We start from the raw sequence: 21,284 nt of genomic DNA on the forward strand, positions 1-21,284 counted from the left end.
GGCTGAAAGGCCCTCCACTCACTCCTTGGTTGGGCCCCTCAACCACAGCCTGGAGAGATGGGACGGGCCGCTGCGGTTCTCCGAGCGCACCACGAGAGGGAGCCCCGAACCCTCCTAGCGCGGTCGCAGTCTTTCTACACAGCCTAGCAGGCAAAAGTTTTTCTTAAACTAACAATGCCAGTGTAAGGAGGTGCTCGCGCCTGATTGGACGGCAGAATTTTGCAGGTTTGATTCCTTGATTGGACAGGAGGTGTTAGGGGTGGGGAGAGAGCTATGGTGGGGGATCCCGCTCCATCCTCCGTCAGTCTGGCCGGCTCCATCCTCTCGTAGGCTCCGCGGTAGCTTGCAGTGTGACACCAGGACGCACACGCTCTCGCGCGCTCTTCCAGGCTCGCTCTCCCTCGCCCTCTCTCTCACATACGCACGCACACACCCACCTCTCCCATAAACATACACACACACATGCACACCCACATCCCCGCGCGCCCGCACCGCCCCACGCACGCACACTCCCGCCCACGCCCACGCCGCGCTCCGGGAAGTCCAGTCCCAGCGAGAGCGCGAAAGGATACGGAGAAGCCACCCGCGGGTAGCGCAGCGGCGCCCCGGGACGCGGCGCCCTCCCTGCCCGGCCGCCTCGGCTCGGGCTCGGCCTGGGGGCCGCCGGCCGGCGATGGCCCTGGATTGCCTGCTGCTGCTCCTCCTGGCATCCGCGGTGGCCGCGATGGAAGGTAACGTACCCTTCGCGGAGCAAGTTAGCGGCTGAGGGCTGCTGCCTCGGGGTCGTCGCGCTCCGCGGCTCGCGGGGCTTCTCTTGCTGCTTTGCTCTGGCAGTAGCTCGGAAACCTGCGGATAAGGCTGTCCCGAGTCTCGGCAGGGGTCGAGCTCGAGGCTGGGGCGGCACCCTCTGGCGCGTCCGCAGCCAGCCCTCGGCGCCCGCAACTGGCTCCGCGAGTCCCCGGCGTCCGCGCCTCGGCTCGCCTTGACAGCCCGCGTGCCCCGCTCTGACTCTCAGAACGCGGGTCCCGCTGCATTGCGGTGCACGCTCCGTAGCTCCGGGCGGAGCTGGGCTTTGGGGAAGGAGGAGTGCCTCGGGCCAGCAGGCTTCTGGAGTACGGTCACCCCTTCTCCGCTTTCCTACCCCGGGCACCGATGCGCTTCAGAGCGGCCGCGCGCCACCTTCTTTTCCCCAGCTCACTGTTCAGGGCTCCTGGACGCTAGGCTCGGCAGGCAAGCGCCGCGCGACGGAGAGGCTCTGCCGGGCCACCTCGCGAGTGGCCGCCGAAGCAGAGAGGCCGAGTAGTTTATGGTTGCGCCGCGGGGCAGTAGGCTGGTGGTCTGGCATCCTCTGAGGATGCATCTTTCCGGGGTCAGTCGGGGTGAGAGGGACAGCTTGTTCCGCACTGGGTCAAGGATGGACTGGTGTGAGCGCTGGTCCTGTTTAAACTCGCCCGACCTACCCACCGTCCTGGAGAGAGGACTGGGCGGCTGGGAGCCATGGGCAGCGACAGTGTCTGCTAGCTCGACATGGGCTTTGCCTTCAGCTGGTGGTTAGAAAGACGCGCTCCGCGGACACCCGCCTGGCGCTCCAGGGAGCCTGGGCGCTCGCTGCGCCCGCGAATCCCGGTGGGAATTCCCTGCCCAGCTCCCCGCCTTCCCTCCTGCCCCTCCCCTGTTCTCGCGGCTGAGTGGTGGCCGCAGCTCCGCGGGAGAGGAGTTTGAGTTGCGGGAGAAGGCGGCCTCTCTGGGGGCGATGCGCCGCAGCAGCCGGCCTCGCGTGCCGGCTTCTGGACCTCCGGCAGGGGACTGACTCCGCGGGAGACCCCGCGCGGAAGGGACGCAGCTCTGGTTTTCTCCGCGCTGTGTTCTCATTTGAGAACTAGCTTCACTGGGATGCCCTTTCCCTAGAAAACTGTGACTGGTTGCCCATTGGAAACTCTCTCTACTATGGTTCAGTGCCCCCACCTCCTAGGAAAGCACTGCCCTTCCTAAAGCGAAATTAGGGCCTAGAGGTGCAGCTAAGATGCCCTGGCCTTTGACAGAGACCACTGCTCCTTCGCTTGTTCTGGTGGCGGTTAGGGCATGCGGGGACCCATGCCTAGAAAGCTCTCACTTGCTTTCTGAAGGTGGGTTTTTGTCCCCCGACGCTGTCAAGTCAGAATGCTGGTCTCTGCGGGGAGGGGGCTGCTTTTTGGAACATGAAGCGCACTGGAGATACAGAGAGTATGGTCAGCGGCCTGTGGAAGGTGAGCTCGGGTTTGGCTCACAGAGTAACACGTGCGGAAGCAGTTAAAACAGAAAAGAAAGCGAGGAGGAGCTGTGTGCCCTCAACCGGCAACAAAGCCTGTGAGCTGGCTTGCAGCCGGTGAGGATGGCACACTGCACTTCGGAGCCGTTGGGGCGGAGGCCCTCAGGTCGAGGCCGGGTGGGCCTGCCGGCCTTTGAGAGCCCAGAAGTCAGGGACTGGGGCTGGGAGAGCAGATGCACTCATACATGCTCCCTCCTTATCCACTGAGACTCAGTGCTTAAACCAGGCTCACATGCAAGAGACATACGTAGAAGCCTGGGAATACACTGAGCATAGCACCCAGTTTCCCCGCCAGACCCCACTTTTTGGCCAGTGTGTCTGTATGGCGGAAGCCGCTTGTGGATACTATTGTGCCAGTGCCCAGCCTGGTGTATGGGCTGTGTCACCCTGGGCCTGTTGGTGCTGCCCACCTTGGAGCTGTGGCTCTTTGCCTCGTGCACTAGGGAAACTGCATGCCGAGAAGGAGCTCTAGTCTGTGAGTTGAAAATCTTTCCAGCAAGGGTTAAAAGAAATACAACATTCAGCAGAATATTAAAGCAGCCCCTCTGTCCCTGCTCGGTGCTCAGGGAGAGTGTACACCATTCACTCCCTCCTTTCCTCCAATGAACACAGGCAGGTTCATTTTCTACTCTCCACACACGGAGCCTCCCCCCACTCCAGCTGGGCTGAGGCCAGCGTCATTTGGTTTGTGATGAGTGAGGAATAATTATCAGAAAAGTGAATCAATGAGCTGCCTGCATAGATATCAGGGCCCTCCCTAACTGTGCTGTGGGTGTCTCTCTTGGATGCTTTCAGCCAATTCCCAGGACTCTCTTGGGGATCTCGGGATCTCATCACCTAAGGCAAGCAGCTCTGAGCCCTGGCGGATGTCAGCTCTAGCCAGAGCAGGGACAAAGGACCGGTGGTAGTCAGGAGCCTGGTGGGGAGCTGTGGCTAGAAGAAGACAAGGCCTTATGTGACCTATGCCCGAGGAAGGAGGGATGAAAGGAAGGAAGGGAAGGAAAGGGAAGGAAAGGAGGGAAAAAAGCTAGGGAGGGAAATAGAAAGGGGGGGAAAGGAGGGGAAGGGTGGGTCTTGAGCTCCACACCATCCTAAGCCTAGGGAAGGAGAGAGGGCAGGGCTGGTAGGCGCCAGAGAGGTGGGGATGCAGGGGTTGTAATTTGCAAGGCATCCGGCTGGAAGCTGATTGGCCCCAGGTGGTTGAGGGCAGCCTGGGCTGAAAGAGAGCTCCCCTTCCTTCTTTTCCCCCCACCCTCCTCCATTTCTAGCTCTTCTGCTTTGTGAGGAGAGAGGTGGCACTGCAGGGGAGCGACTTTAGGGAGGGGCCACTGGAGTTACTTTCAGAGAGGGCAAGGCTGTAGAGGCAGGGACACAACTTCCTCTGGTTTTCTGGACCCAAAGCCAAGCCTCTTTCCTCTGCCTTCTGACAAACAACTGCTTCTTTAAGCCAGTGTCTTTTTACACCAGGTCTGAGCAGGTCCTGAGAAAGGGATGCAGACATTTGTGATGCTAAGGCACTTGCTTTATTCTTTATGCTACCTCTTTCTTGTTTGTACCTTAGGATAGGATCTGGTGACTTGAGGTTGTAAGTGTTGGGTTTGCAGCAGACACCCACCCACAGAGTGGGTCATCCTGGGACCAAGCATGTTGGCTCTGGGGGGCAGCAATTGCTAACTGCTCATAGCATCCTCCCAGTCTCCCTCCATGGCTTAGGGGTAGCCACAAGATGACCATGCACCTGCAGAGAGCCTGGCTGTGGGGCCCTGACTGATCAGACCATCCTCAGGAGGCCTACTCTCTGATGTGGCCTAGAGTGAAGTCCTGCAAGGCTGGGCACCTTTGAGTGTTCATAAGTGCTTGTAGTAGATGTCTTGATGCTTGACAAACCGTGGTTGCACATCCGGGACCTCAGTGTGATGCAGGTGTACAAGATAGAGTTACTGTGGCCCATGGTGGCCTCACCTTGAAATGCTCGAGCAATGAATTTCACTGTACCCATTTTGGACACTAAGTCTTCATGGCAGGTAGAGGTGGAAAAACTCAAGCTCAGCTCACATGTTATAACAGGCTATCAGGCTAGGCAGTGATTTGTTGTTTCTGTATTTTTTGTGAAAATTTGTTTGTGTACATCTGTTTTCTGTGTCCTTAGTCATGCTCAAGTCTATAAGCAGTAGCAGGTACTGAAGATTTTTAAAATATCTGGGAAAGGAAGTTGGGGTGTGACCCAGTGGTGGAGTAACTCAAGGCTCAAGGCTCAAGGCTCAAGGCTCAAGGGTTACTCTCTGCCCCCCCACCCCCAAATTTGGGCAAGAACAATACAGTTGAGAAAATTCTATCAGTTGATTTTATTTTCTGCACACATTGGAAAGGTCACTGTTACTCAGTGTTTGTAGAGGGACCCCCCCTCAAGCCGTGACTGTAAAGCTGATGAGGTAGGAAAAAAGTTCCCGGCAGTGTAGAGCTCCAGCAAGCCCCAGCCCCAGACTGGACCTTCCGGGTTGGTGAAACAGAACTGCCAGTAGCTGGTGATGCCTCAGGCATGGCGAGGGCCTGCCAGGTTCTGCAGAATTCTGTCCCAGATCCTTCTGCCTGTTGACAGTCTGCAAATCCAGACCCAGAACTGAGAGCCCTTGTTCTGACCCTTCAGAAGGGTGGATCCTAGTTACCAAGGTGTGGCGTGGGGAAAACCTTGGCAGAGGTATGATATGGCCCCTTATTTAATTCTGCCCATCAGCAAGTAATTTTGATAGCATAAATTGAACCAAAGAAGAAGAGTGGTGCCAGGAAATGCAGGAACCATATGGCCTCTTCCTCTGGATCTAGCTTAGGGACATCCTGTTTACCAAAAATTACCTTCTCTAGATGCTTGAATAAAGTTCCATGGGGCCATAGAAAAAGCTGCTGAATCAGGAATGGGGTCTGGTTAAGGATGGATCTGTTACTGACATTACTTAAGAGGCAGGTCACGAGATCATAAAGCCACATACTCTACCTGGCTTCTTGTCTGCCAGCTCAGTCACTCAGGGAAAGTCACCCTGTCCACCTGCTGTAGTGTCTTGCTCTGTCCACCTGTGCTAACCTTAGGCATGCACAAGTAACAAGAAAAGAGGTGCTATTAAAATTAAAGATTTATGCATCTGTAATTAAAAATCATTTCTAGTTAATTTCTAGGAGCCATTAGTAGCTCTGAGAGTAAGGAGCATAGTGTTTTCTCCCAGCATGCCTGAGTAGAGGCAATTTTGAAGTTTGAAAGGGGAACACCATCGCAGGCCATGGTTCTCTTCAGGAAGCCTACGTGTCTCCTGGTAGCTTGCTACAGACTCATGTGTTTGACCCCAAAAGTTTAGTGGGTCTGGAGGGACCCGGCAGTTGTGCAGTTTTAGTGATTGGCACTAGGAAACGCCATTGTAGGTGCTTCCTGGAAACACTGCCTAGGAGAGTGTAGCATCAAACAGACTTTAGTCAGCAATCCTGGTGGGTCTCATCTCACTCTGAATGGCCTGGGCATCTGCATTTTACCAAAGGACCCTAACGATTAAGATGCAGAGAAGCTGGCACCTATGGATTTGGAAACCATTGCTGATGGTGTTCAAGAAGTTTTATGGGAAGTAATTTACTTAATCCTATAACAGCCCTGTAAGGTAGGTTGTTATCAGGTGTGTTCCCATTTTTTCAGATGAGAAGATGAAGTCACATGGGAGTAAGTGACTGAGCCTGAATTTGAACCCAGGCAGTCAGGTTCTAGAGTCTATCTCCCTAATCACACCACCACACTTCATCTTATCTGTAGGCTTTCCACAAAGGGGATTTTATATCAGTCTGAAGTCACAGGTGGGAAGAGTTCTGATGTGACTCAGCCACCTGCCATAGGATACTTGATTGACTAGTGGACTCAGGTTTCCATGGTCATCCTAATGAGGAAAATGTCCTACCACTTAAAGATCAAGTAGTGATGGCTCCCTTCTTGGCTCTTTCTTCTGTTTCCCACCCCAGTTACCACTCTATGTATGCACAGACGTGGGACTGGGGTTCTGCCCTGCACCCTGACTTTTCATAAGGAATCTACTATAAGGATTGGCATCTCTGAACTTCTGTCTGCACCGACCAACCAGTTCTCACAAAGAAATAGTCAGCATACAAGAGTCCCCAGAGACTCCGTACATCCTGAGATGAGGACTCCCATCTGGGGAGTCCTGAGACTCCCTACACTCTGAGAGCAGTGGAGGGGGCACGCAGGACCCCTACCTATCGCCACTTGTCTAGAGAACATCCCTACACCTGGAGTATGGACATCCGTGTTTCCTGGAAGAGCACTTTTTATTTTTCCCTCTTCTGTACTAGCTGTTTAAGCAACCTGAATATTTCCATTAGATTTTCATGTCTCCGATGGTAGTGGAGAAGCAGCCCTGGATGTCTGCCCTTCTGAAGAAATTACTATAATAATAAAGTAATACCTTGGGAAAGATTTTATATTTAAAAGAAAAATTTTGCATGAGAAATTTCTTAGCGCCTTCTGTGGATTTCATTTCAGTTGCAGCTATAGGCAGGACCTTTGGATCAAATTGATTGTGCTTAAAGGATGGGGCAGTGGATGGCTAGCTCAGGACCCTTTGATCCCCATTGCTTTGTGGAACCACCTTGTTGATCCTGCTCTGGGTAGAGGAAGGTGGAAACACACTTTCCAGAGGGCCTAGAGGAAGGGGGTGAATTCTCTTTTTGCTGATGGAAACTGCTTTCCATCTGACCTAAGACTCACGAAGCAGTCAGATGTCTGTTTAGCTTCCCTGCCCCCACCCCTGTGTTCTCTGTGACTGTTTTTGCTTTGAGTCAGGTTGGGGATGGTTAGTACAGATACAGCAAGATCTTGGAGTGGGGACACACCCAGGCCCAGGGTAGCAGCAGCCACAATAGTAGATTAGTTCCACCTGGGGCAAGGTGCCTGCCGTGAATTGAAGAGGTGGGGTAGGTTCTGTATGGCCAGCAGTTTGGAACCCTGGCCTAGTGCCCTCCATCAGGAAGGCCCTGCTCTGGGAATCTCCCACTGGTCTCATGTGGAATTAACAGCCAGGTGCCTCTCAGTACAGGTGGGTAAGCTTGTCTCTAACTTTGTGAATGAGAAGGATTCATTTCCACAACCTAGCAAATAGATTCATTCATTACGTCATGGTGTTCTAGGGCAGGACAAGCATCTTATTCACCTGCTCATTGTTTTCCAGATTGTTAGCTGTGCCAGGATGCCCTGAACTGAAGATCTGAGTCCCTATCATACCCTAAAATGACCCTGCTGGTGATGAGAGTATCAGGATGATGTACTTGCTAAAAGGAACAAAAGATGGTGAAGGAGAAGGCCCTGTTTTCCCCTCTATTGCAAGTACAGATGTGTCTGCAGGTCAGGTGAAATCCCAGCACCTGCAGACAACACCATTAGCAGCTGCTTAAGGAGGTGGCTTATGGAAGGTTCCTTTAGAGTTCCCTGTGGCAGAACTGAGCCAACCTGGAAAAACATAGGCGATTTCCCGAGAATTACCAGGACTCATTTCAGTCTACAAACTGCACCTGAGGCCCTACATCTCTCCTCTCTCCCCTCCTGCTTTCTGGCAGCAAGTGATAAAGTGACCGATTTGAATTTAACCTCCTCCTTGCTCTGCTTCTCCATCCCCCAGTGGAGGTGATAATGAGCAGAGAAATGGGTGGAGGCAGGTGGCCAGGACAGGAGGGGCAGAGAGAATGAGAGAGAGAGAGAGAGAGAGAGAGAGAGAGAGAGAGAGAGAGAGAAAGAGAGAGAGAGAGAGAGAGGCTGTAGCCTGGTATTAGCGGTCTCTGGGACCTACTCTGGGGCCCTTTAAGCTTCTGGGGAGCCAGCAAGGCTCAGGCTTGTCTGTGGTCTCCATGTGTTCCCATGTCTGGGGCAGAACTGGTGATGGTGTTTAGGGAAGCACAGAGACTTCCCAGAAACTCCATGGCCTGGCAGCACTAGCACCAGAATCAGCCTGTGCTCGCATCCATTCACCAAGCATTTGCGACCTGCACTGACCCCCAGCCCTTCAGGACCACGCATTTTTTTCTCCCATTTTAGAAGTGAGACAGCTGAGGCTTGCAGAGGTTAACTAGCTCAGAGCTGAGATTCAGACCAAAGTGTGAAATTCCAGAGGCCTGTCCTCTGGGTTCAGAGTTTTTCCATTTACTATTGCTTATATGTGAGTTAAATCATGGAGCATTTATTAACCATGAACTGTTTGCTCCTTGCCTGCTAGATGCCATCCAGGGTACCAGCCAGTCCCCTTCCTAGGAGTCCACCTTGAGTCTCTAAGCCCAGGCCTTCTTTCCCTGCAGAAACTCCCCACCTGCTCTGCAGCTGGAGGGGAACCTTTGTCTTTCTCTGTGTGCATTTCTCTGTGTGCACATTGCCTGTCCTATGGACCCCTGTATGGTAGGAATCACAGTTTCTTTTTTAATGTGTCCTTTGGCTTTGGTGACCTGTGGGGCTTACATGGTTGCAGTGTGACAGCAGTTCTTGGACCTCGTGGTCAGAACACTATGCAGTTTTCTGGGACTGTTACCACAGGCCTTTGTTCCAGAGGACGGGACAGTGAGAAGTGGTCATCTCTGGGTGCCCCTACAGCTTCTTCTCTGCAAACCTTGCCTCTCCTCTCTCAGCAGAGGCCCTGATGTTTCCTGAGTGCTGGCTGCATCTGTCTTTTCAGACAGGTGGAGACTTCAGAGAAGACACCAGAACTAAGCCTTGGCTCTGAGTCTGGGAGAGTCTGTGAGGGGAGAGAGATCCTTCAGCATCCTAGCCTTGGTGGACAGTGGCCAACCTCAGGATCTGACTGTGGAGAGGGCTGAGCAGGCAGACAGGAATAATTGCAAGTGGCTTCATCGATGGTAGCAGCAGGGAGAATGGCTTATCTGTGTGAGGCAGCTGGGCCCTGCAGTTAATTATTCTGTTGTTTTCTCTTGCTGTTTTTCTAGCACATCAACACAGGACCTCTCCCCTTGTCTTTCTTACTGGCACTAAGACTGCAGCTGGGAGGTGAGCTGGGAGGAGAGGAAAAGGGGCTCCTTCCAGGTAGTTTTTGCAGGGGCTCTTACTCCTGAATTCTGCGCTGGCTCTTCCTAGGTTGGCTGTCCCAGAGACCATAGCCACAGGACCGGGAAGCTGATCCATGGGTGGTCTTGATCCCTTGGCAATGTGTGCAAGTGGTCTTGGGTGATGGGGCATAATCTGTATGATTTGGGGGCAAGGAATGGGATGTCATTATCATCAGATCATCTGCTGAATTTTGGAGGAGTGCCAGGGGCTGGGAGGATGCTGCTCAGAACACACTTTGGGTATCAGACCGCAGCTTGGTTTTACCTGGCCACCCCCGTGTACATCCTTGCTAGCTCCCTTCAGGATCAATGTAGGACTCTTCACTGTCTGACTCCTGTTTCCCTCCATTGTTCCAGCGGTGCAGCCTTCCCTAGCTGCATGCAGGAGCATGTGTACACATTCACATCTGTGGGCATGGGGCTACACAGCTGCACACGCCCTGGGCATCACTTTCTCCATCCACACAGAGGTCCCCTGATGCCGGAGGCTCTGGGCTCTCCTGCTTGCTCTGCTGTGTTGCATGTGTTCCCTCTGATCTTTTCTGGGATAACCCTGAATTGTTCTTTATACTTTACCTCAGTGGTCTTTTCTGCCCGGAAGACTTCCTCCCTCACCCTAAGCTGGTGGAGTTGGGGCTCTATGGACCCCACTGGAACGCCTCTTCTGGAGCACATTCCACAGTGGTTGTAGGTGAGGGTTTATCTTGCTGGTTACCCACAGCTCTGTGAGCCCTTGCATGTGGAGCTCTCTCAGTTGTTGTGACATCCTCACACATATAGGAAGTGTCAGTGTGTTGATCTAATGAATAAAAACCAAGAAAAGACCAACAGAATACTTATGAATTGAATCATGTCCTACGTGGTTTAAAACATATCTGCAAGTTTTTTGATACTCTTCTCATCAAAACGTGGAGTCTAATTCCTCTCTGTTTGAATATGGATCAGCTTGTGACTCACTGAGATGATCATGAACAAAACATGGCAGAAACTATGCTGCATAACTTTGGAAGCAAGGTCATAAAATACAATGAAGCTTCTGCATTGTGCATTCTTTCTCCTGGGAAGCTTGTCATTGTGACTCAGCCACCATGTGATATGGAAACGCAGGTGATATGGAGAGGCCACATAGGTGTTCTAGGAATAGCCTCAGTTCAACTCCCAGCCCCAAGCCAGCATCAAATACTGTTCATGAGTGAGTAGCTTTTCAGGAGGTCGCACCCTGTTCTCCAAGCCACTCCTGCTTTCTGTGAGTGAGGAGAGGCAAGCTTTCCACATGAAGCCTGTCCAGATTGCAGATGCATGAACAAAAAATGTTGCAATTGGTTAAAACCACTAGGTTTTGGATTGGCCTGCTGTATATTAATGGTAACTGAAATATTCAAAGGAAAGTAGCTTAGAGAAAACGAGGAGGAGATGTGGGGAAAGGAAAGGAAAGGAGAGGAGATAGGATATGTCATTTATTGTGTGCTAACCAGTGTGCACAAGACAGAGATGCTCCAGCTTTGGGGAGTGTACTTCCTATTAGGGGATACATGGTCATGAAGAAGATGGACAATGCATAATATAATTTCAGGACAGAGATACAAAGAAGCCAGCCAAATGATGTGATAGAGAATCCTGGATGCAAGCTCGGTCAATTTAAAGTAGGGTAGGAAAGATTATGACTCCCTTTGTAGGAATGCTTGAGGGAAGCGTAAACTACCTTACGCTTATTGTGCATGGAGATGGGTTTGGGTTGGGTTATGGAATTCTGTCCTGCCAAGCTAACTCAAGGTGGAGGAGGCTGCCTCAAGAGTTGACAGGGCCCTACCTTTGGGGTGTGAGGAGCGGACTGAGCCACTCTGAGACTGGAGAGCCCACATTCCACAGGCAACAAATTGGGAGGAGGAGCAAAGCTGTACACTTTCCCAGGAGCTACTAGGTTCATGAATACTCAAAAACATTTATTGAGCATCTGCATGAGAACCATTGTGCTTGAAAGTGAAAATGTGACGATAAAGCAGACAACCTTTCCTTCAAGGAGCTCACTGATTAGCAGACTGGTGGGGGAGACCGAGGCTCACAAACAACAAGCTGCAACAGGACATGTGAGGGACACTGGGGGATGTGGGGTAGTGGTTAAGCACTGGCTGCCAGGAGAAGCCAAACGAGAGGGTCAGGCTCTAGCAGGGAGAATTCGAGGAATGGGGGTGTGTGTGTATCATAGTGGATGAGAGAGAAACATGTATGTGTGAGAGAGGAACAAAGACTGGCAGACCGTGTATTTGAGAGAGGAACAGACAGACAGACAAGAGACAGAGACAGATAGAGCAAAATAGAGAATGTATATGTATGAGAAAGACTGTGTTAGAGACAGGACATATACAGGGTGTGTGTCTGTCTGTGTGTGGAAAGAGAGAGAGACAGACGGATAGCATGTGTGTGCGTGTGTGAGAGACAGATAGTGTGTGTTTGTGTGTGTGAGAGAGAAGGACAGGCAGAGAGAGTGCATGTGTGTGAGACAGAGATAAACATGGAATGTGGGTGAGAGAGAAAGAGAGAGACAGGCAAGTGCATACACAAGTGTATGTGAGGGGTGGGTGAGGGTCCCTGGAGGAGGAAGGACAGAGAGATGGCGTGGGTAGGAGTGGGACTCGAAGACCAGCTCTAAGCTCCCTGCTCTTCCTTTCCCATGAGGGGGCCTTCCAGGCCTCTCCAGGAAGGCTTGACCTGTTGGTTGGATCCTTTGGTTGGAGTGACAGAAGTTCAACTCCAGTGGAAGGAAACCAGAGTTGGGGATGACTTCTGACACTGTTACCCCTAGATGATGGCTCTACCCAGGGACAGCAGTGCTCTCTCCAGACTCAGTCTGTTTTTATTCCTTACCTCTGTGTCTGTACCAGTTCAGGCCCTAGCAGAAAACAGACAGTGTTCTCAGAGAGTTCACAGAGGAGAGCTCACCTTTCTGAAGGTGTGAACAGGGTTAAGGAATCAGCTAGGGTGGGGATCTCTCGAAGGTCTCACAATAGTGGGAAGCCATTGCTCCCCAGGGCTGTCAGGATGCAGCAAGCGAGGCAGCCAGGAGAGGGGCTCCTTGACCATAGAGGTGCCACGCAGCTGCTGCCGAGAATGTGCGTGGGTGAGAAGGAGGACTGAATCCCTTGCACTGCCTCCCCCACCTGCTCTGCCAGTACTTCACATTGGATGAACTCAGCAAGTCTGGAAGCTTTGCGGTCTGGTTGATATAGTCATAGACGTCAGTCTTGTGAGACACAGCATAGGGGAAATGAGGACTGAGGATGGATCTAGCAACAGACGGAGAAAAATCATCACCAGGGTCATTTATGTTGACTTCCTCCTTAAGCAGACTTCCCCTAGGATGGTCATGTGGTGGCTGGAGGCTTCAGACTCTCATTCTCTTGAGACTTCAGCAGAAACACAAATTCTTATTCTCAGTGGTTATATCGGAAGCCCTGCAAGTTTTGTTCTCTTGGTGTCCCTTGGGCCCTGACCCTATCCACGAGTCAGACTCTGTCAACAGGATAATAGAGTGCATTTGCTGGCCAAGCTCGGATCATGTGGCCACTCATCCTTACAACTGGATGGGAAAAGGAGCCAGAGTTGCCTGGGCTGAGGTGGTAGAGGGCTGGTTCCTTAAAAAATGTCATGGTGTTGTCACCAGCAGCAGCAGAAATGAGTGCTGGACTGGCCACTGTTCACCACTCGTATTCTAAGTTCTTGGAATAATTGAATTGGAGGACATAGCAAGGGAATAATAGTGCAGAAAAAGAGAGGACATGGACTCTGAAGGTAGCAGCTAGGGCAGCGATGATCTTGGTTGAAGACAGATGGTGATGGAAAAATAAACACAGAGATAGCTCTTTGAGTAACTCCTTTCTTGATGAAGATATTCTCTACATTTCTGAGGATTTCAACCAAACACAAAGTGATGGCTAGGTAGTCAACAGAGGTGTTTGGCTACAGACAAAGCAACTTTAAGACCAGGGTATGTCATCTAGACTCTGAAGGAATAGGATCCCTACTGTGCGGCAAGATGAAAATAACAGTAGATGAGAGCCATCATTCTTGCTGCACCCTCTGGCTTCCAACATAGACACCAGCGCAATTTAACTTTACCTAGGGTGAGGGGCTGGGGGTTTAGCTCAGCGGCATAAGCGCCTGCCTTGCAAACAGGCGGTCATGAGTTCGATCCCTGGTACTGATAAAAAGTTAAAAAAAAAAAAAAAAAAAAAAAAAGAAAGAGCAAACTTTACCTAGAGTGTGAACCGAATCCTCAGGACAGAGCAAGAAGGAAGGAAATGAAGCTCACCGCTACAGTGAGATGACTCAGTTACCCCCTTTTCTGTGTTATCAGCTGTGGCCTTGTCTTGCCCAGAATTTTCACTGCCCAGAGTATTTTTTCATAGTTGTACTTTTGTTCCGTGTATGTGTATAAAAGTAGCAGATCTTCAAAATCCTCTGCAGACTACTTCCTTCATACCTTAGGTGTCTCTTTCTCATTTGAGGGAGACATCTATAATCTACTTAAAGTTCATCGCAGGAAGACTCTTTGTTCTTCCAAGTTCCCTGCTCTTGGCTCCAACTTTCCTCTATTTTCAGCCAAGCAGAGAAAGAGCAAGTTTTTTTTTTTCCCTTTTCTTTTTTCTCAACATAGTAGCAACAATGCTGCTGTTCTGCATGAAAACCTGTGGTTTTCTTTTCCTAATCAGGAGAAAGTAATTTTCCTTTCACTCACCTGACTAACTTGTTCAGAGCATCCCCTCCTTACCCTTTTCTGATATCTGGCTGCTAAGTGTTTGCCAATTCATTTGCATCTCAATGGTTCCTTAGCAACTATCATACCCTCAGGATTAGGTGTGCAAAGCTGCTCTCTGACACAGACTGCCAGGGCTACATCACTCTTCTAGGGTGCCTGAGTCACCAAAGCAAGTCCCATCCAGACATGAAGCACATTTATTCAGAGCATCACATAGGCTGTGAATACATTGCCATTGCGCCTGCCTTATCTGAGCATGCAGACTTCTAAAGGAACCCGTGCATTGAAATGGCCCCCAAATCCACTGATTCAGGAAATCTGTCCTGTAATGTGTGTCTTTGGAAAGAGGATCACAGTTTTCAGCAATGGAGGAGAGTGCTGCCTTAGATTAGGCAGTGAATGAAGTCTGGTAGTTGAGGCTCAAGGGCGAACTGACTTTTCCAAGGTCAGATGGGCCACTGGAACATTCCAAGGAGAAAAGAAGGCTCTGGGCACTGCGTCTTCTCGTTCCACGGTCTTATGCTGTATACTGTTGAGAGTGACTTCCATTTGCCAGTTATCATGAACTTTCAGAATAAATGTAAAAATTGTTTTTAGCACAGATTTGTGACTTTTATCTGAAGTCCTAGAGAGATCTTGCTTCTCACCTAATACAAGATTCATTGTCCCAGTGAAAATGCTAGATGTGTGTTACTTAATTTCTTCAGTCTTGGTGGTTGCTGTTCTTTTCATTCATGAGCTCGAAGGCATGGGAAATTACATGTGCGCATGCGCACTGCGTGCATGTAGTTATAGAGATGATGTAGGCAAGACAGTGGCACCGGACCGTTTAGCAAGTTAGAATATTCTGCTCTGAGTAGGGGGTGTGGCTTTGATGGCAGCCCTGGACCTCTCCTGCTGGAGCTCACAGGCATAGAGCAGCCTGGCAAAGGGAAGATGTTATTCAGAAAAGGACGTTCAGAACAATGCTCATCCTACTGTAGGGCTGACCTTTGCGACTGCCACTTCATGTTGTTATTGAATATCTGGAAGAGACAAAAGAACAATTATAGGATTGTCATAATGTATCAGCGTGCGCAGAGAATGTTCCCAAGGAAGCTGTGGCTCGGCCAGTTTGACAAAGCACGGGACCCAGCTACAGTGCTGAATTTCTTCTCATTTAGAAGTTGTTTCATTGCTTAACACTGCTGGAAACAGTGTGCTAGGTGCAGCTCTGCCACTGTGGGCACCAGATAGCATTTGGAGCTTTTTTTTCTGTTTTGCTTTTTAAAATAAAAAGAAGGAGGAGAAGGAGAAGAAGAAGAAACATAAAGTAACCAATGTAATTAAAAATATTTCCCTTTTATTAAATAGTTATAATCACAAAAAAAGATGAGCCAGATAAAGTATAGGGAAGCAAAATGAATGAAATCCTGGGATTTTTGCTCATCTCACTGCAGGCTGGAGTGTGCGGTTCCAGTTGTAACTACCTTTACACATGTACAATCCAGGCTTCACAGGGCACCGGGGCCCAGGGTCCTCCTGTCTGTCTGCTGAGCTGAGGGAGGGTGAGAGGCTTTCCTGGGAAGTGATGTCCTGTGAAGAAGGACCATGAAGGCAACGAGCAACTGCTTGCTCCTTCACACATCCCCAGCTGGTCTCCCACTTCCCACATGATGGTGTCAACAACACTGACCGACTGCGCGTAGGCAAAGGTCCAGGTGGGAAGTTGGTCCTTGGCCTTAGGGACTGGGCTGTGTTACCATGATTCTCGGTCATAGTCTAATCATCACTTTCCTGTTACTGGGACAAAAGGGCCAGCACCCACACCTTAAAGGAGTAGAGGTCTAGTTGGCTTAGTTTATAGTGGGTTTAGTCCATGATTGGCTGACTCCAAAGTAGAAACAGCGTGGCAGAAGGGTATGGTGGATAAACCTGCTCAACCCATGGCTTCCATGAAGCAGAAGAAAAGAGAGGAGCTGAGGACAAGAGGAGACTTTCTGGGTGACACCCCCAGTGAGCCGCCCTCTCCAACCAGACCCCACTTTTTATATATGAGACTTCTGGGAACATTTTATATCTAAACCATAACACCTAGGTCCTTGGGTATAAAGTGTCATTTCTTCATCTTACACTTGTTGTTGCCATCCTAAGGAGACTTTTAGATAGTTCTTTTCTACAGATACTCTGGACAACTGCTATATCCTCAGGATCTTGCAGACTTCAAACCACTACACAGTATGGGACATTTTTGTTCTGCTTCCCTGCTGAGAGTCAGATAGCGCCCTTGTGGAGACTGCACGCTCTGGATGAAGCCAGCCTTCTGCTGCTTAGCCAGCCCTCGGCTGAGTCGGAGCACGGTTTCACAGTATCTGTTTCTCCATGCACTTTTTACCCAGTATGACTTGGAGATGATGTCCACCTGAATTGGCCTAGGAACTTCTAGAGCCTTCTGGGGCCCAGGCAAGGGCTGGGGCTCAGGGCTCACTGCAAGGGCCACAGGCAGTGGTGATTTGCCACCAGGGATATAAGTATTTCAGTATCTTAACAAATATGGGCCTACTGGCCCATCCTTACTGAATGCTAGTCCTGACTTCAAATGATATGAGTATAGTTTCTTAGGTTTGGGGCTATGTTTTGAAAATACAAACTCTTGTGAGGTCTGCTTTGAAAATTTTCCAATGTTATAGTCCATGAGACTTGGCAAAGGCAGCAGGGTAGGTGCCATTCACTGTGATACTGTATGGACCACACTCTGAGCACCCCCACTCCTCCCTCCCTTCCTCCATTCTTCACCCTGGTCCTGCCCACCACTGATCTGATCTCTCACTATATTATTGTGCCTTTTCTAGAAATTCATATCAGTAGAATCAAATAGTATGTAGTCTTTTTTGTTTTGATTTTTGCAATCAGCATAATATATCTGAGATTCATCTTTGTGTATATCGATACTTACTTTGTTTTTATTGCCCAGTAGTATTCCACTGCATGGATATACACATTGATTTATTAGTTAAACAGTGGGCAGACATTTGCTTCTGGTTCCTATTTTTTTTTTTTAATTTTTGGCTTCTTTTAAAAATGAAAAATAGTAATTTAATTCTCTTGGATAAATATCTAAAAGTAGAAATGCTGGCTAATGTGTCAGAGGCACATTTAGCTTTGTATGAGACTGCCAGTCTGTTTTCAGACGTGAAGACTGTGCCATTTTGCATTTTCATAAGCAGAAGGAGACTCCCAGTTGTCTCATGTCCTCTTCCATGATTGGTATTGTCAGTCTTTTTAAATTTGTCATTATGGTGGGTGTGAGGCGGCATCTTATTGTTGGTTTTCATTTGTATTTCCCTTATGACTAATGGTATATTTGTCATCTGCTTATCAGCTAGCTAGCTAGATATGTTCTTTGATGAAATATAGTTCAGATATTTTGCCCAAATGTTTTCTTAGCATTGTTATTGCTGCTGTTGTTTTTCAGTTGCCTGTTACAGGTTGATTTTTGACAAGAGTGATTGTTGGAGATATCAGAAAGATTCTGCCCCTCTACTGCCTGACAATCTGTTACCATGTTGGGCTCAGCAAACCATGAATTGGTATCTGCTGGGTCTCGTTCTTGGGAGTGAATTTGGGAAGAGCCATGAACTTCTCAACAAAGATGGTTGTCCCTTTTTAGGGAAGATGCTCAACCCAGAGAGGGGACAGGGCCTTGGACACTAGGTGCATGTCATAGCCATACTTCATATTACCTGGCTAGTATTAGTTTGCTATTCCCATGTGTCCATCTTCACTTATCTCCCCCTTTCTGCTGCGTATGAAGGAGGGGTGTTGCAGGTAGACCTCTACCTCCACCAGGGTATCAGCTGTCAGCAGCTAGAAACCCCCAAGGATTTCTTCTTTCAAGATTTCTTTGATTTGGGGTTTTCTTGTGGTGAAAAAGGTGTGATTGCTTTCACTGGATGCCCATGGAAGGTGGGCTGAAACCACACAGGAAGAAGTATAGTCAGGCTCATCCTCTATACTCAGGACTGGGTCCATCTGAGAGGACACTGGTTGCCTTAGGATGTGCATCTCCTTTTTCCTGAATGCTAACTACGGTTCCTGCCTCTAGGATTTGTGCTGCATCCAAGCTGTGGAGGATGCTGTCCAGAGCCTGGGCAGGCTTGCCCAGGCTTTCTCACACCAGGGATGAAGTAGGTGCTTCACCCATGCTTGCTGTTATTTGCTTGATGATGAAAAGTGATCACAGCAATCACAGGGATGGGTGACACATGACAGGAATGTGCAGATCTGCTGTGGCATTGTCAGGAGCTGGGGTGCTCAGTTGGACCCTGTGTCATTTCTTACACACACTTCTTGACTCAGAAATACAGATGCAGCTGGGCTGAGACAGCATTACCTGGCCCTGGGAAGGGTGGGCTCCCTGTCAGAGAGTTCTTGAGAGTCCCTCAGTCCTGGCCAGGGTGGACGTTTGGTAAAGGATGGATGGATGAACTGAGTCCCTGCCATACTGCTGGAATCACTCAGTAGGGGAGGGAGTGACCCTGCTGCCACCATAGCAGTTCATGTCCAACAAAAGCAGTAACAGCACGAAAGCCTAAAGATCAACATATGGAGACAAGACTGATGTGCACGGTACTGGAGGGGAGTGGCCTGAGGATGCTGCAGGAAAGGAGCCTGCCATTGAAGGGACCTTTTGATAGGGAAAGGCTGTTGGCTAGCTGGGCCTTGGAGATGCATGAGCTTGAGCAGAAGCAGAGGTATGGAGATGGGAAAGTGCCTGGAAGAGTGAATACATTCAAGTGAGTGCTCAGTGGTACAGCCGAGCTCTTGGTTCTATCACATGCCAGAAAAGAGAAATTAGAAAGGACCACGGTAAACATGATGGCATCCTGCAGGAGTAGATACCTCTTGAAGAAAATTGTGGGTTTGAGCCAATAAGAGAGGCAGGGTATAGGAATTCTCTTGGGAAGAGAGGCTTCCCTGGTTGAACTCATCTGGGGTGGGGAAAGAGCAGAGCAGCCTGCTTCAGCAACATGGGGTCTTCTTCCTGGCTGCAGAAAGCCCAGGAAGTGCCCCTGTGAAGGAGGGCTCTACCTTCTTGTGACATCCTAAATTCAACAAGGCTTTACCAGACAACCAGAGGCCCCTGGACTGGCTTTTCACAGATTTCTTCTTTGGTCCCTCTACCAGGTATGCCAGCAAGTCAGGATGTAGATTTCTCACGGGAACTCACAAGAAACAGACACAGGGTCCACCTCATAACCACCAAACTTGGAGCTAGCTGGGGCAGGGGTCCCAGACTCCAGACTTGAGTCAGGAAACTGATGGCTTGAAAAAAATTCACAGACCCATTTTGAGCTCCTCCTCTTCTCCCTGCTCCTGCTCCTGCTATTTCTCCTTCTCTTCCTCCAACTTCTTTCTCCTCTGCTTTCAGCTGTTCTAGATTAAAGAAGACTATAGAAGCGTGACAGTTAATTCTAACACTTCATCTTTTACTAGGGAAAAGATTGGCCTACACATTTGGACGGCTAACAAAATTGGAGTATGCACTCCTAAAATTAAAGGAGGGGGTCTCATTAGATGAAAGGATTATAAGAAAATGTTTAATTTCCTAAATTTACTGACTGCTCTGTGATCATGTAAGAGATATCCTTGTTCTGGGGTTATAAATATTGAAGAATTAATCAGCAAAAGGCCATCATATATTCAACCTCCTCTTCAAGGATTCAGGGAAGAAAACAAACAGGTAAGAAAGTATGTGTATAGAGCATAATAAGTTATGTAGAATGCAAAAATGTATGTAATAGAATATGTTTTATACCCTATTACATTGTCAAATATATTGGGGGAGAGAGAATGGAGAGACAAATATGGTGAAGTATTGAAAATTGACCAATCAGGGTAGAAGGTATATGGAAATTCTTGTTTCCATTCATGAAACTTTCCTGTGTGATCGGCATTATTTAAAGTAGAAATTTTAAGAAAAAAAGTCTTGTTTAAAAGTTTGATGGATGTTACATGCTGCCCTCCAAAAAGGCTAAACCAATTTATATTCCCACAATGCCATGAGGTTGGTACAGCTGTTTGATGGAGCTATTTTTATTCAGCTGTTTTGATGCCAGGAACTTTTTTTTTCTTGATGGGGTCATATATCAGTTTTGACCCGAGGACATTTTGTTGTTTTCCAATTTATTATGAATATTTCCAAAGTGCAAAAAGTCAATAGCATAGTGCATTGAGCACCCACAACCCTCCACTCTGATTCAACAATTGTTGCTGTGTCATATTTATTTATCAGCACGCGTGGGGGGTCGGAAATGGAGACACAGACTAAGTAACTGCCACACGTAAGTGAGGGTGCCACACTCCCTGTCCTGGGCACTTTCTCCTTTTCTTGTCTCTGAGATTTTCCTAAATTGCTTTCTGAATAGATGGAATGAGATTTTTTTCTTCTGAATCAGTTTACAAGAATGTTGGAGTTAGATCTGAATTCTGCTCCTAGCCCTGGACAAACTACTTAACTTGTCAGTGACTGCCTCTGTGTATTCATCTGATGATCGGAATGGTGGATGAGCTTCTTGGGCTGGTTGGGAGTGATGTTAACATATCTGAAGCTGCAGTAACCATCTTGATCGCCATTTCTTTTGTATTTCTCTTTTCATTTTAAACAGCCTCCTGGAGCTTCCCCAGATCTTTGCTCTGTGGCTAATACTTGCTCGGGCCATGTATTGCTGGTATGGAGATCTGCCTGTCCACTTCTATAGGCTTAGAGAAACAGTGATCCTAGAGTTTCTGAGAGAACCATACCTGGGCATGTGTGCTGGGGTGCAGTTCTCAGGACCTTGACCTGCTCTATCATAATCAGGAGTCCTTGGGGGCTCAGAGTCAGGCCCCATTTTGGGTGACCAGGTCTGGGTGGCCCCAGCCCTGGCATGGCCAAGGAAGAACTATGCCCTCTACTCTGCTGACTTTCCAGGACTGTACTATGTGGCAGAGGAGAAACACAGGCCAGCACAAGAGTGGGTGGGCAACAGTAGGAGGGTGCAACACTTACCTGGGGCAAATTTGAGGGGGCACCAAATAATGATTAACTAAATCATATTCTTATTTAAGAAAGAATCAATAATACGGCTTGTAGGCCAGATTCTTGTT

At 49.1% G+C, this 21,284-nt stretch overlaps 1 protein-coding gene across 2 annotated transcripts in view; it reads left to right on the top strand.

The window, feature by feature from the left end:
• Positions 1-266: 266 nt before the first annotated feature.
• Positions 267-21,284, top strand: part of Ephb1 (EPH receptor B1) — a 402,826-nt gene continuing 381,808 nt past the window's right edge. Inside the window, exon 1 of one of the 2 annotated variants that reach the window (XM_063249038.1) lies at positions 267-731. In XM_063249038.1, the coding sequence (XP_063105108.1) occupies positions 463-731 (269 nt within the window). In that variant the 5' untranslated portion in view covers positions 267-462. The remainder of the gene's footprint in view (positions 732-21,284) is intronic. The other variant, XM_063249037.1, reaches the window with a different exon arrangement.

The sequence above is a fragment of the Cavia porcellus genome, unplaced genomic scaffold (genome assembly GCF_034190915.1).
Source record: "Cavia porcellus strain 051 isolate PalLab524CR breed Dunkin Hartley unplaced genomic scaffold, mCavPor4.1 scaffold_5, whole genome shotgun sequence".
NCBI classification, from domain to species: domain Eukaryota; kingdom Metazoa; phylum Chordata; class Mammalia; order Rodentia; family Caviidae; genus Cavia; species Cavia porcellus.